This window comes from Procambarus clarkii, chromosome 50, assembly GCF_040958095.1.
Source record: "Procambarus clarkii isolate CNS0578487 chromosome 50, FALCON_Pclarkii_2.0, whole genome shotgun sequence".
Classification (NCBI taxonomy): Eukaryota; Metazoa; Arthropoda; class Malacostraca; order Decapoda; family Cambaridae; genus Procambarus; species Procambarus clarkii.
In genome coordinates, this window is record NC_091199.1 from 30605467 (window position 1) to 30619855 (window position 14389).

A 14389-nucleotide genomic window follows, 5' to 3' on the forward strand; every position below is an offset into this window, starting at 1 on the left:
GCTTTCTCTCTTGTCAGGGAGCTGTGAGTGTGAGGTTCTTCACATGTATTTCAACATATACGGATGTCTATTGATGAATACTGTGTAGCACTTATATATACACACCCTGATGCTTCCAAACATGTTGTTCTGTTTAAGGCTCTTTATTTCTGTTTTTTATTAATATTGATTTATTTATACATGCATATATATTCACATATGTACACACACATGTATCCATATACACATACATATATACTAAATTGTTTCCAATTATTGGGAGGTTTCTGGTCAGTATTTCACCTGGGAATTATGTACTGTGGGGCGGGGTTTTCATCTAGTGAATTGAGGCTCTTGGGCCACCAGCTGTGGGAGCGGCGTCTCATCTTGGAGTAATCTTTCTAACATTGGGTCCTCTAACATTTCGATGGTGTTCCACACCCTGATGGGTTGGTGATGTAGTCTGATATTTAGTGGTTGTATGTTCAGGAGTTCATGGAGTTCCTGGATTGTCTGGTCATATGGTGGACGGTGTTTTGCTGTTCTCCTTAGTGCCTTAGTTTGAACTGCTTTTAGTTTTTGGAAGTTAATTTTCTTTAAGGTGTGCAGTGGTACTGGGGGATACTCAAGATGCGGCCGAACTAGAGCACTATATAGGTGCATCTGAATGTTCGTGCTGAGGCTTCGGAATCTCCTCAGTTTCCCAAAGGCTGCTTTGGCTTTGTTTAATCGGTCCTTTATGTGAATTTTTATCCCTGTTTTATTGATCAAGGGTCCCAGTATTCTGCCTACCTCCGCATATTGCCCGAAACGCTATGCGTACTAGTGGCTTTAGGTATTGTATGTACTACCTCTATCTTTAAATCTAACAGAATGTTTGTACTGTAACTGCAACTATGTATGTACTTTTCCTAAATAAATTATTATTATTATTATTATTATTATTATTATTATTATTATTATTATTATTATTATTATTATCATTATTATTATTATTATTATTATTATTATTATTATCATTATTATTATTATTATTATTATTATTATTATTATTATTATTATTATTAAATTGGATCGGGCAGTTGTCAAGGATAATGGGGTCAGGGTTTTATTTTGCAATGTGTATTATCTGGAACTTTTGTTTGTTTGTGCTGATTTTTCATTGTTTCTCAAAGATGTTTATGGATTTAATTGCTGCCTTGGTCTTGTCGGCTAGTAGTGGCTTTGATGAACCCGTTCCGTTCTGGGTGTGAGAGGGAAAGGGCCACGCTATGCGAGCTCCGCGGAAAACAATATATATCTAGGGATATTTCAGTGATACAGGAACTAAACACAGTCAGATAACTTTTAAAGTGTGTCTCAACATATTAAACAATATATCATAGTGATTACCATCCGACCGTTTGTGTTCAAGGAAAAATAAGTGAAATTCGTGTGTAGTCACCGCCTGCCCTCGTGGTGCCAGGAGGCCTTAGGCGATAGTTGCCAAGTCGTCATTAAATCGCATCCCTCGTTATTGAAACATCAAGAAATCAGTGCACATAGTGCTAAGCTCTATGCAAAACGTGTGTCTATTATAAAAAAAAATCAGATAACATATCTTACTATCAAGTTAACAATTTATACACAAAATGAGTCCGTCGTGTGTATGTAAACAAGGGCCATTTGGATGTAGGCCCACCCCAGTACCCACTGTGTGTGTATTTTTTCAAATAGTGTAACGTACTCAGGTAACTAGTGCCCAGACACAGAAACTAGACGCCTCTACTGTAAGATAACTAGTGGGAAAATGCAAGTAATGTAATCTAACAAGTGAACAAAACAAATTAAGAGTGTGACACGTGGTAACAGCACTGCCAGTCAATACAGCCTCCTACAGGCCTATCTCAAGTTGGTAAACACCCACGGTCAACACCCACGGTCAACCCCCAACGGTCAACACCCCACTTTGTAAGACCTTGTAAGATCACCACCACTAAACAGAAGTGTTCAACAAAAATGGATTTGATAAGAACGTGCATAGAATGTAACATGAAGGTAGATTACCAACAGAGCTTTCACTGCCAACTCTGTTCAGCAGCCATACACAAAAAATGTGCCAACATGACCAATAATTCAATGAGAAATGGTCCCAGTGACCACTCTGTGTACTAGCTCTGCAAAAAGGATGATGTAACTTTTTTGAAGATGATGGAAATCCCGGATAAAACTCCCGCCGAAAACAGAGAATCACTAATAAATGCCTGTATAGCAATTTCTAATGTCTTCAAACAAACTGTACATGACACCAAGGTACAACCAGATGCAGCACACAGCTCGGTGGCAGCGGCGCCGGAGCAGAGCAGGGAGTCGGGGACGCCTGAGCAGAGCGGGGAGTCGGGGACGCCTGAGCAGAGCGGGGAGTCGGGGACGCCTGAGCAGAGCGGGGAGTCGGAGACGCCTGAGCAGAGTGGGAAGTCGGGAGAGCCTGAGCAGAGCGGGGAGTCGGGGACGCCTGAGCAGAGCAGGGAGTCGGAGACGCCTGAGCAGAGCAGGGAGTTGGAGACGCCTGAGCAGAGCGGGGAGTCGGAGACGCCTGAGAAGAGTGGGGAGTCGGGGGCGCCTGAGCAGAGCGGGGAGTCGGGGACGCCTCAGCAGAGCAGGGAGTCGGGGGTGCCTGAGCAGAGCACGGTGTCAATGGCACCGGAGCAGAGCGCGGTGTCGCAGGCCCCAGAGCAGAGCACAGTGTCGGGGACGCCTGAGCAGAGCGGGGAGTCGGGGACGCCTGAGCAGAGCGGGGAGTCGGGGACGCCTGAGCAGAGCGGGGAGTCGGAGACGCCTGAGCAGAGTGGGAAGTCGGGGGAGCCTGAGCAGAGCGGGGAGTCGGGGACGCCTGAGCAGAGCAGGGAGTCGGAGACGCCTGAGCAGAGCAGGGAGTTGGAGACGCCTGAGCAGAGCGGGGAGTCGGAGACGCCTGAGAAGAGTGGGGAGTCGGGGGCGCCTGAGCAGAGCAGGGAGTCGGGGGTGCCTGAGCAGAGCACGGTGTCAATGGCACCGGAGCAGAGCACAGTGTCGGGGACGCCGCAGCAGAGTGCGGTCCCTGGCAAAGAGACACAAACATAACAAGACCCTAAAATCAGTTGGTATTACAAATGGGCAACCTGTAAACATGGGATATCGGGAAGAACAAATGGAACATGCATGTACGATCACCCTAGAACGTGCAGAAACCTCCTCAATACAGGTAAATATACCAAAAGCTGCGAATTCTTTCACCCAGAAGCTTGCAAGAACTCTTTGGACAGGAAAGAGTGCTTCAATGCTGAATGTCCAGCTTTTCATATAAGAGGTACCAAGCAAATAAAACCGACAGACCGCCACTATGAAAACAGCCACTACTCCGTCGACTGGGATAATTTTTTTAGCAAGAGGAGGAGGAGAAGAATGGCTGAAAATGACCAGACTCTACCACCAACTCGGTCAAATGCTGGAGAGGACGCAAACACAGTGGCCTCCTTACCAGAGCCTTAGATATTAACACCAAGTAAGGCATCCAGCACTTCCACTAACACGATAACATCATTTATATTTGCCAACATCCAGGGTATAAAAACACGCAAATCCAACAAGTTCACTTTATAGATGGTCTCCTTCATGAGGCAAATGCAGTGTTTGCAGCCCTAACAGAAACCCACACAAAGGACTACCATAATGGTGAAATATGGATCTCAGAGTACAATCTTTTCAGATGTGAGAGGAAACACCGGCTTCAGGGTGGGGTCAGCCTCTACGTCAAAGACACACTCATCTGTAATGAACTGCTAAACACCTCAAATGATATGGTGGAAGTGCTGATAATCAAAATAGAGATCCTAAATGTAGTTATTGTCCTTGCATATAAGTCACTGGAGGCAAACCCTCAGCAGTTTAAAGACCAACTAATGAAAATAGAACACTGCTTGGAAAACCTCACAAATCCAGCTCCGAACATCATCCTGCTTGGGGACTTCAACCTACGACACCTGAAATGGAAGCACCTGGCTAATACAGTAATATCAGAAAGAATACCAGGAAGTAGCCTAAATGAACAGGCACATGCAAATGACCTGCTACGAATGTGTGACAGGTTTGCCTTAAACCAGCAAATAGTAGAACCAACTAGGAAGGAGAACACGCTGGACCTCATTTTCACTAATAATGATGAATTGATCAGGAACATAATGATTACAAATACCTGTTACTCAGATCACAACTTAATTGAAGTTATGACAACCATGGGGAATAGACAATCAAAACCAGTCCAGATTCTAGGTGGAGGAGATTTCAGCAAATTCAACTTCAATAATAAACAGATAAACTGGGAGCAAATAAACGAGGACTTCACAGAAATAAACTGGGAAGATCAGCTAGAAAGTGCAAACCTGAACCAGTGCCTGGAAAAAATAAGCTCACTAGCACTAGAAATATGTTCAAACTGCATACCCCTAAGAAAAAAAAGAGGACGAGATGCAGATTGGAACGGGAACGTCGTTCCCTATATAGGCGAAGAAAACGAATCGCGGAGCAACTTGAGAGTCTCACCCTATCTCAAGAGCGGCGAAGAAGGTTAGGTAGAGAAATAGAAACAATTGAACTCAAGCTACAAGAATCATACAAAACCCAGGAGAGGCAAAGAGAGCAAAAGCCCATCAGTGAATTAGAGAAAAATCCGAAATATTTTTTCTCCTATGCAAAATCAAGATCAAAAACCACATCTCGTATCAGGCCCCTGCGAAAGGGAGATGGAACTTTCACCGATGACAACAAAGAAATGAGTGAGCTACTGAGGAAACAGTATGACTGTTTTCAGCGAGCCATTAAACGCACTAAAGATTGATAACTCAAATGAATTTTTCATGGATATGATACCAACATCAAATCATATATCAGACGTCACCCTATCCCCACTGGATTTTGAAGAAGCCATAAACAGTATGCCTATGCACTCTGCACCAAGCCCGGATTCTTGGAACTCCATATTCATCAAGAACTGTAAAAAAACACTATCGCAGGCCCTCCACATTCTGTGGAGACAAAGCCTAGATACTGGCGTTATCCCTGATATACTAAAAACAGCAGGGATAGCACCACTTCATAAAGGAGGAAATATGACAGAGGCAAAAAATTACAGACCGATAGCACTAACATCGCACATCATAAAAATTTTTGAGAGAGTGCTAAGAAGTAAGATCACAAAATACATGGAATCACAGCATCTCCATAACCCCGGACAACTTGGTATCAGAACAGTGCGCTCTTGCCTGTCCCAGTTGCTGGACCACTATGATATGGCATTAGATGATATGGAAGACAAACAAAACGCGGATGTAATTTACACATATTTCGCAAAAGCTTTTGATAAATGTGACCATGGTGTTATTGCACATAAAATGCGTTCAAAAGGAATTACCGGAAAAATAGGCAGATGGATCTACAATTTACTGACTAACAGAATAAATAAAATCCAGCCCATCAACCGTGAAGAGCTCAGTCCCCCAGGGTACTGTGCTTGCTTCTGTACTTTTTCTCATCCTCATATCGGACATAGACAAGAACATAACCTATAGCACTGTATCATCCTTAGCAGATGACACTAGGATCTTCATGAGAGTAGGCAACATAGAGGACACGGCAAACCTCCAATCAGATGTAGATCAGGTCTTTCTATGGGCTACAGAAAATATTATGGTGTTTAACGAACATAAGTTCCAGCTCATGGGCTATGGAAAAAATGAAAATATAAAAACGGAAACCACGTACAAAACTCAGGCAAATCATAACATAGAACGAAAAGACAATGTAAAGGATCTGGGTGTACTCATGTCGGAAGACCTTACCTTTAAAGAATACAATAAAGTAGCCGTCACAATTGCAAGAAAAATGACAGGTTGGATAACAAGAACTTTTCACACTAGAGATGCTAAACCGATGATGATACTTTTCAAAACGCTTGTGCTCTCTAGAGTGGAGAACTGCTGCACAATGACAGCCCCTTTCAAAGCTGGAGAAATTGCTGACCTGGAGAGTGTGCAGAGATTCTTTACTGCTAGAATCCACTCAGTAAAACATCTAAACTATTGGGACCGACTAAAGAGCCTAAATCTGTACTCCCTTGAGCACAGGCGGGAGAGATACATAATAATTTACACGTGGAAAATATTAGAGGGGCTGGTCCCAAACCTGCACACAGAAATGAGACCACATCACATGAGACCAGAAAACATGGCAGGATGTGCAGAATACCCCCGTTGAAAAGCAGAGGTGCAACAGGTACTCTGAGAGAGAACTCTATCAACATCAGAGGCCCGAGACTGTTCAACACACTTCCGCTACACATAAGGGACATAACTGGCAAACCCCTCACAGTGTTCAAGAGAGAACTGGATAAGCACCTCCAAAGGATACCTGATCAACCAGGCTGTGACTCATACGTTAGGCTGCGAGCAGCCGCGTCCAACAGCCTGGTTGATCAGTCCAGCAACCAGGAGGCCTGGTCGACGACCGGGCTGCGGGGACGGTAAGCCCCAGAAGCACCTCAAGGTAAGGACCCGGTTGGCATATTATTTGGGTGATATCGTCAGCGTACGTGATGTATTCTCCATGTTGGGGTTGGGGTAGGTCACCTGCAAATATGTTGAATAGAGTGGGGGAGAGGCAGCTTCCTTGTGGTACTCCACTTTTCAGTTCTATTATTCAGTCACCCAAGTAGCTGCCGATATTGAGCCTAGCAGTTCTGTTGTCTATAAAGCTGCAGAGAGTAGCTGTAAATCTCACAGGGACTCCTAGCTCATATATCTTATATTTTAGGCCTGTGTGCCATACTTTTTCGAAGGCTTTCGAAACGTTTCTAAGCACTCTATTACACTGATCTTTTTTCGACACTGCGTTGGCTATATGCTCGTAGATCAGGGCTATTGCTGTATTGGGCCCTCTGCGGTTCCTAAACCCTTCCTGCCTGGTGTAATACTTCTCCTCTTCCATGTACTTCACAAGTCTCTGACTGATTATTTTTTCAAATATTTTGCCTCGTACTTCGAGGAGGGAAATTGGCCTGTAATTTTCAGTTTGGGTTGGGGGTTTACCTGGCTTGGGCATTAATCCTATTGTGGCATTCTTGAAGTATGTGGGGAATAGTTCAGATGCAAGAGCTGTATTTACTATACAAGTGTATTGATGGAGTGCAATCACTGGTAGGTTGGATAATACCATCTTATTTATCTTGCTGTTGCCCGGCGCCTTGTTCTGGAACCCATAATTGTTTTATGGACCTCTGCAACGGTTATGTGTTTCATAAGGTGGCAGTCATTGCAGATGTTGTTAAGGTCTATTGTTTGCGTCGGGAGTAGTGCTTCAGCTCAGTTAACGACTTGAGTTGTAATTTCCCTTTCAATGATGGGGCAAAAGTTGAAATTTGTTTCCGGGTTTATCCTGAATAATTTTTCACAGAACTTCCTGAATTCCTGTTCTTGTTCACTTTCCTCATAGAGTTTATTTCCTGAGGCGTCTATGATTCAGGGTGTTCCTTCACCTGAGTTTTCCATCACTTTCTTCCAGAACTTTCCTGGGTTTCTGTAGTCGGCTTAAATTTTGCTTATTAGGTCATCCCATTTTTTGGTGTATTCTATTTTGTATAGATCTTAAAGCTTGTCTTGTAACTCTCTTTGTAGTCTTTTGTGCTCGTCCGTCCACCCGTTGTGCGTTATGAGTTGTAGAGGATTGTTATATCTGGTTTGCAGCGTCCTAAGTGTCTCAGTGGCTTGGGGGTGTGGGAGCATTATGTGGTGAGCTACGGGGATACGATCGTTCATGCATTTTTCTATGGTGCTAATACACGTATTTAGCTCTGTATTTATGTATGATGTTTCCTTTCCATTAAAGTCTGTGACACTGATTTCCTGTGCACTGCTTTTGAACGCTTCCCAGTCAGTTTTTTGTGTATTGAATTCTTGGTGGTGAGGGTTTCTGAATGGGGTTAGCCGATAGCTTCATTATTATTGGTAGGGGGTCGCTTGTGCTCTCTGGGCCCCTTTCTATGCGGGTGTTTAAGAAGTGGTGGTTGTTTGACAGTATTATGTCTGGTTTACCACTGTGTCCTTGTCTGACATAAGTTGGGAAGTCTGGGCCCAGGTGGGTTAGATTGCCGTTCCTTATCATATTGTGGATGGCATCTCCTGCCTGGTTGTTCCATCCGTGTCCCAGTGTTCTGTATTTGGCGTTCAGACCTCCCAGGAAGTAGGCAGGTCTGTTCCTTCTGGTGAGTTTCATGATGTCGGTCAGGGGAAGGTAAGGTCGTCTTGGTGGTTGGTAACACGTTCCTATGAAGATTGTACCTTTCGTAGTTCGGAGTTCCATTGCAAGGAAGTTTACTTGAAAATTATCTAGAATTTTGTTTCGAATATTTTTCCTTACAGCAATTGCTGCTCCATCGTTGGCTTGGTCAGCGCTGTTGACCTGGTAAATTTTGTAATAGAAAATCTTTATCTTCTCACTATCCTTTTTTCCATGGCTGTTAATGAGTATTAAATCTGGGTCTATTTCTCTGTACAAGTTGCTGAGTTTCAATGCTCTGTATGGAGTCCAGCTTAGAACATTGTGTTGAATTATTGGTAATAACTGGATGGCTATGTTGAAACTGATAGGTCACTTCCACCTCGTGGATTGTTTTGGATCGATGCATGTCCGTTGTGCATTGTGTTAAACAGACTGCTGCTTATCTGTTGAATGGTTATGGGGGTTTGGTTGAAAGCATGCGACATTATATAATTGTAGACGTATTTCGTATTAGCATTAGGGATATTGTGTTGGAATTTTACGTTCTGAGTTCGTATACGTTCTTTGAGGATCTTGTAGTTAACCGTGTGGGTTTCGTTTCTTGAGAAGAATTCGGTATTGTTTGGGATCTCTGCTTAGTCCTGGGTGACTGTGTCTGAGTTTGCAGCATTGTCTGTATGTGTGTGGTAAGCATTGATGCCCACTGTGTGTCTGTGATCTGCCTCAGTTACCTCATCGGAATTCGCTAATAGTTGTGTCTCCTGTGGTGCTTGTATGTTTGTAGGCCCTCCTTGGGGGTCATTAGTGGTGGATGGTGCGACTGGTGTTAGTTCAACTTCCCCTTCTGACACATCGAGGGTCTCTGCATTCGTGGGTCCTGACACTTGTTGGGAGTTAGTCTCAGATGTGGGAATGCTGATTATATTGCTGGCCACCAGGGCTTTTATGATGTTAAGTGTGGAAGGATTGTCTGGGAATACCATTTCTGGGAGACCTTTCCTCCTGTACGTTTCTTTAATTACGGATCCAAATGACCCTGGACTTGCTAAGTTTTCTAAGTGAGCAAAGATCATACTGCTCAGGATCTTTGTTGGTAGGTCCCCAATTACCTGTCAGGTCATGTTTGCTGGATTGTGTGGGGTAGTGTTTGCTGGATTGTGTGATACCTTATTTGACCAAGCATTGGTGGTAGTTATACCTGCATAGGTATTATTGACTGTTGCTGTCTTTGTTGCTGCGTCATCGGCCCTTTTTTGTTTTAGGATGTTCTTTCTAGTGGGACAGATTGATGCCAGCATGCGGTGGGGACCCCCACAATTGAGACATTTGGGGTTTGATTTATTTGTGCAATCTCTGAATATGTGTCCCTGCTCAGCGCATTCTGAACATACTTTGACCGTTTGTTGGCAATCTGCGGCTGTGTGGTCGTATTTATAGCATGTCCAACAAGGGGTTATGTTACAGCATTCTTCTTGCTCAAGGTTGTAGTTGTCCATGCTAAGGTGGTAGTAGTGGCAATGGATACCTTGACTGAGAGCTTTCTGTGCCATGGAGATTTCTTCGAATCTTATTTTCATCATGGTAGACAATCTCGGCATGAGAATTACTTCTTCTACCTTGGCCCAATCATTCCTTTCTTCTATGTGGCGTTTTATATTTTCCGGGGTATTGTTAGTAAGTGATGCATCAAGTCTCTTCAGGACTATTGTCTTCCTGGCCTGCAGCTCTGGGGAAATAATGACCTGAAAATGTTTCCCCGTCAATTTACATATACTTTTTCCCTTGATGACTCTGTCAACATCTTCATCCTGGTAACATAGTGCTATGAATGAGGAGTCCCTTGTGGTTATTAGTTTAGAAAATCGTACCTTGAGAGTGAACAAGAGATTGGCTAGTTCATTCTGTTTATCATAGCTTGTGTCCCCCACCCCCACAAGGGGGAGGATTTTTACCCGGTGACCTCTCATTGTCTCAGTACTAGCTCATTCTTTTCTGTTTTCTTGCTTTGCTCTTCCTATCCCTTCCTAAGAATAAGCTCTCCTTAGCTGAGGGCTAAGCACTCCGTCCTTCTACTTGGTTGGTTGTGACTCGTAGAGGTTAACCCTCAGTGACTTATTCTCCTATGTCCTATTTGTGGATAGAAGGTCCCCAAAGACAGTCTAACCCTGCTACAAGGGTGAACAGATACACAAATCAATTGGCCTCCCAGATTTTACAGGTAACCGCATGGGCCATGGCCCGTTCCACTTGACTTATTGAAATGGCGAAGTGAGAAGAGTAAGAGATAATGAGGAAGTCATATAACTATGAATGTACAGGTGCTCTATACAAAGCTGGCATCATTTAATGTTGGTGGCTGTGTCACCCTCCTGTTAGGGAGGGGGTGGGAAAGACCGTTGGGTCAGTGGGCCCGTGGGGGGTCAGGTTACAATCCCACCACTCTCATTGCTGTAGTTGTTGCCTGAAGCTGGTGATGCCTTTAGATATATCTCTTCTTGCTAGAGAGTCTTACAGTGAGTCCCAAGTACCCTGTGCAAGTAATGCTGTGTTATTAGCACCAGCAATGCATCAAACACTAACGTTTGGTAGGCTTCCCCTGGTAGGGAGCGGTGGAGGCCAGCTAGCCTCTCTTCAGGCCTCCAGCTCCTAAGCCTGAGTGTGCTCCCAGAATATTAGTTCACTCTAGGGTTCCTCTTTTACTAGTGACTTATGCTATAGTGTCAGAACACTCAGCTACACAATAGTATTGTCTCGATACATCCTGGCTATCAAACACAAGAGTTGGGTACGAGGAACTTAACCCCTAGAGGGGAGAAGAGGCACGCACATCCTATCAGCCCAGGGCCTGGCGGCAGTGTCAAGGTGGAGGGCTGTGGTGAATGGTGGTTGGTGGTGTGTAGGTGGAAGGTAGTGGGAGATCTTCTATTGTAATTTATAGAGCATAGATGCAGGGTAGTGGATGGTTTAGTGAAGGTGGGGTGGATGATGGTGGTGGTGTGTGTAGTGAAGGTGGTGGTGGGGTAGTGAGGAAGGGGGTGGTACTTACCAATCAGTGACCAAGGGCAGCGCGTCCTCGTAAACGAAGGCCAAAGACCAATCCATGCACCCGCCAAACCACCCGTTTATGAATGATAAATGGTTTACACACTACTCATGTAGGGAAACTGACCTGTGGGCTTTATTTTGCAATTTACATTAAACTTTATTGCATTTTAAACAGGAATTTATTTCTATGTTTATTTATTTCGATAGTAAACTGTATGATGTTTAAAAGGGACTGTATGATGTTTAAATTTCACACAAATCTCTTTCCTTACACATTCTGGGGGGTTTATTATTTATATACTTCGTCTAGCAATAAAAATTGTTGATTGGTAGACATACACTACAGTATTAGACTACATATATTAGTAATTAAATGGGGAGGACTTATCTTGTATGGCTGATTTTGTCCTAGGCAACCAGATATGAACTCGGATGAAGAAGCCAGTTGATACACTTTGTTTGTGAAGCTGGCCGCCAACTCATGTACTGCAGTACTAGATAACTAGTAATTCTTGTTCCTCTTCAATTACACCTGTCAAAGGGCACACAATGTACTGGCAGTAATCCTAATATGACAGCTATATCAGAGGAAATAGAGGCAATTTAAATAATGAGAGGTGAATATCTATCACCTTGTTGTTTGTTCTCGCTTTGCATTCTGACCGGTTTACCCTATAGCTACATAACATTACTGACCAGAAATGAAAGATAATAAATGGGTTTCGGAGAACACTTCCCCTTATAGTAGACATATATCATGTGTTGACAATGAGAGCACTTTATTCACATAACACTGTGTTCCAAGGGAAATTATTGGGGCTAGATTTGCCCCAGCAAGACTGGTATAATGTTAATGGTGACTGCTCTCTCCCTCCCTCTTTCCACTGATGCCTCTGCTATGTTGTCCAGATGTCAAGAAGGGAATGGAAGGCTTACATTTATTCTATTTTAGTACTGATAATTAAGTTGATTCAAGTGAAATGTTTTTAAGATGTTTACAGTCCAAAAACTATGGTATTAAGAAGATTTCCCATTAATATAGCTGGTGAATCTTATAGTGATGTGGCAATAACATCCCCCGTTTTCTACTGCCAGAAATTTCCACTGTGTCTCATTTTCTATGTGTTAATTTGAGAGTTGGTAAATGGTGTCGGTTTTTCCAACAATTCACGACTGATGACGTCAGAACACTTCCAGAACATGTGCTTCACTGAGGCCTTTTGTTTGAACCACATCGCTGTAAATGCTTTACCTGCTTATATACAAATACAAATAAGCGCCAACAGAACCTAAACACCTAACCTAACAAATGCCTAAATATGCACAATTTGATAATATACTAATTTATATTTCAGAAAACTTCTGTTTTAAATGAACAAAATGTTAAAACTGATGAATGTGTCTTATGGGTCAGCCACTGGATAGAATGGACTTGGTCTTTGGACGTGTTGCTAAGGTAAGTGAAGCGTAGCTCTCTAAACCTCTCCTACTCTGGCTTTGTTGTACTTGTTGTATTACAGTTTAACTATTCTCACGTTCACATTCTTTGTCGGATCTTGTCTTAAAAATTTTGAAGAGAGGTGGCTTCTGCAACTTCTTCCAGTGCATACTACTTGTTGACTACACATACAGAGTATGAGTATGTCCTTATCTTTTTCTATTAATTTGTGTTTCTATCCTCAACTTAGGTTCTATTAATCTTTCTCTCATTAAAAACAAGCTGTCCCTGTTCACCTTGTACATTACACTCAGTATTTGATGTTATGATCAAATCCTCTCAGTTAGTTATAACCTCCCTGGTTGTGAGGCGCAGTTCTCTTAACTCTCATAGCTTAACCTTCTTATTAACAGATCTCTACATTCTTTCTTATTCTTTTATGCTCATTATTCTCACAGGACTTCTCCTCTTTGTAAAAGCATGTATAAGAACTGGCCATATTGAAGGAGAGTTTCCTGGTGATTCAACGCCCCACTACCTATCAGTGTGGGCGGTGAGCGCGGGTGTACTTAGTGCGTGGTGGCCAGCCAGCCAGCCAGCAGTCATGCAGGGTGTTGGTTAGTGTGTAGTGTGAGTGTGGTGGTGAGAGTCATGTCTGTCTGTCTGCTGCCTCTCCTCTGTGTCCTGGTGGTCTGGTCGGCCGCCTTCCCGGAGGCCACCATGGGCCACACAGAGGAGTTGGACCTGACAGCGACCGTCTTTATTAACCAGATTGCTATACACCAGCTGCAGGAGGAGCAGCGAGGCGTCCAGGAAGGTGAGAGTAAGAGCAAAGTTATGTTCACAGTTCCTTGTGACTTATTTAATGAGTTAGAAAACTGAATATTAGCGGCATATATATAAAAATCACGATAAGGCACCAGTACACACCATAAGGCACCAGTACACACCATAAGACACCAGTACACACCATAAGGCACCAGTACATACCATAAGGCACCAGTCCACACCATAAGGCACCAGTACACACCATAAGGCACCAATACACACCATAAGGCACCAGTACACACCATAAGACACCAGTACACACCATAAGGCACCAGTACATACCATAAGGCACCAGTCCACACCATAAGGCACCAGTACATACCATAAGGCACCAGTACACACCATAAGGCACCAATACACACCATAAGACACCAGTACAAACCATAGGGCACCAGTACATACCATAAGGCACTAGAACACACCGTAAGGCACCAGTACACACCACAAAGCACCAGTACACACCATAAGGCCCCAGTACACACCATAAGGCCCCAGTACACACCATAAGGCACCGGTACACACCATAAGGCACCAGTATATACCATAAGGCACCAGTACACACCATAAAGCACCAGTACACACCATATGACACCAGTACACACCATAAGGCACCGGTACGCACCATAAGGCACCAGAACACACCATAAGGCACAAGTACACACCATAAGGCACCAGTACACACCATAAGGCACCAGTACACGCCATAAGGCACCAGTACACACCATAAGGCACCGGAACGCACACCATAAGGCACCAGAACACACGCCATAAGGCACCAGTACACACCATAAGGCACCAGTACACACCATA

The 14389-nt window shown here is 43.7% G+C and overlaps 2 protein-coding genes across 3 annotated transcripts in view; both read left to right on the forward strand.

The window, feature by feature from the left end:
* The first annotated feature begins 2166 nt into the window (after window positions 1-2166).
* Window positions 2167-3081, forward strand: LOC138351728 (processed variable antigen-like). Its single transcript, XM_069303755.1, has one exon. It carries the CDS (start codon window positions 2167-2169, stop codon window positions 3079-3081), a length of 915 nt encoding a protein of 304 aa, XP_069159856.1.
* A 10293-nt stretch (window positions 3082-13374) lies between these two features.
* The window catches only part of LOC138351627 (angiopoietin-2-like), a 289479-nt gene continuing 288464 nt past the window's right edge, over window positions 13375-14389 (forward strand). For both annotated transcript variants that reach the window (XM_069303625.1, XM_069303624.1), the window contains exon 1: window positions 13375-13568. In XM_069303625.1, the coding sequence (XP_069159726.1) occupies window positions 13403-13568 (166 nt within the window). In that variant the 5' untranslated portion in view covers window positions 13375-13402. The remainder of the gene's footprint in view (window positions 13569-14389) is intronic.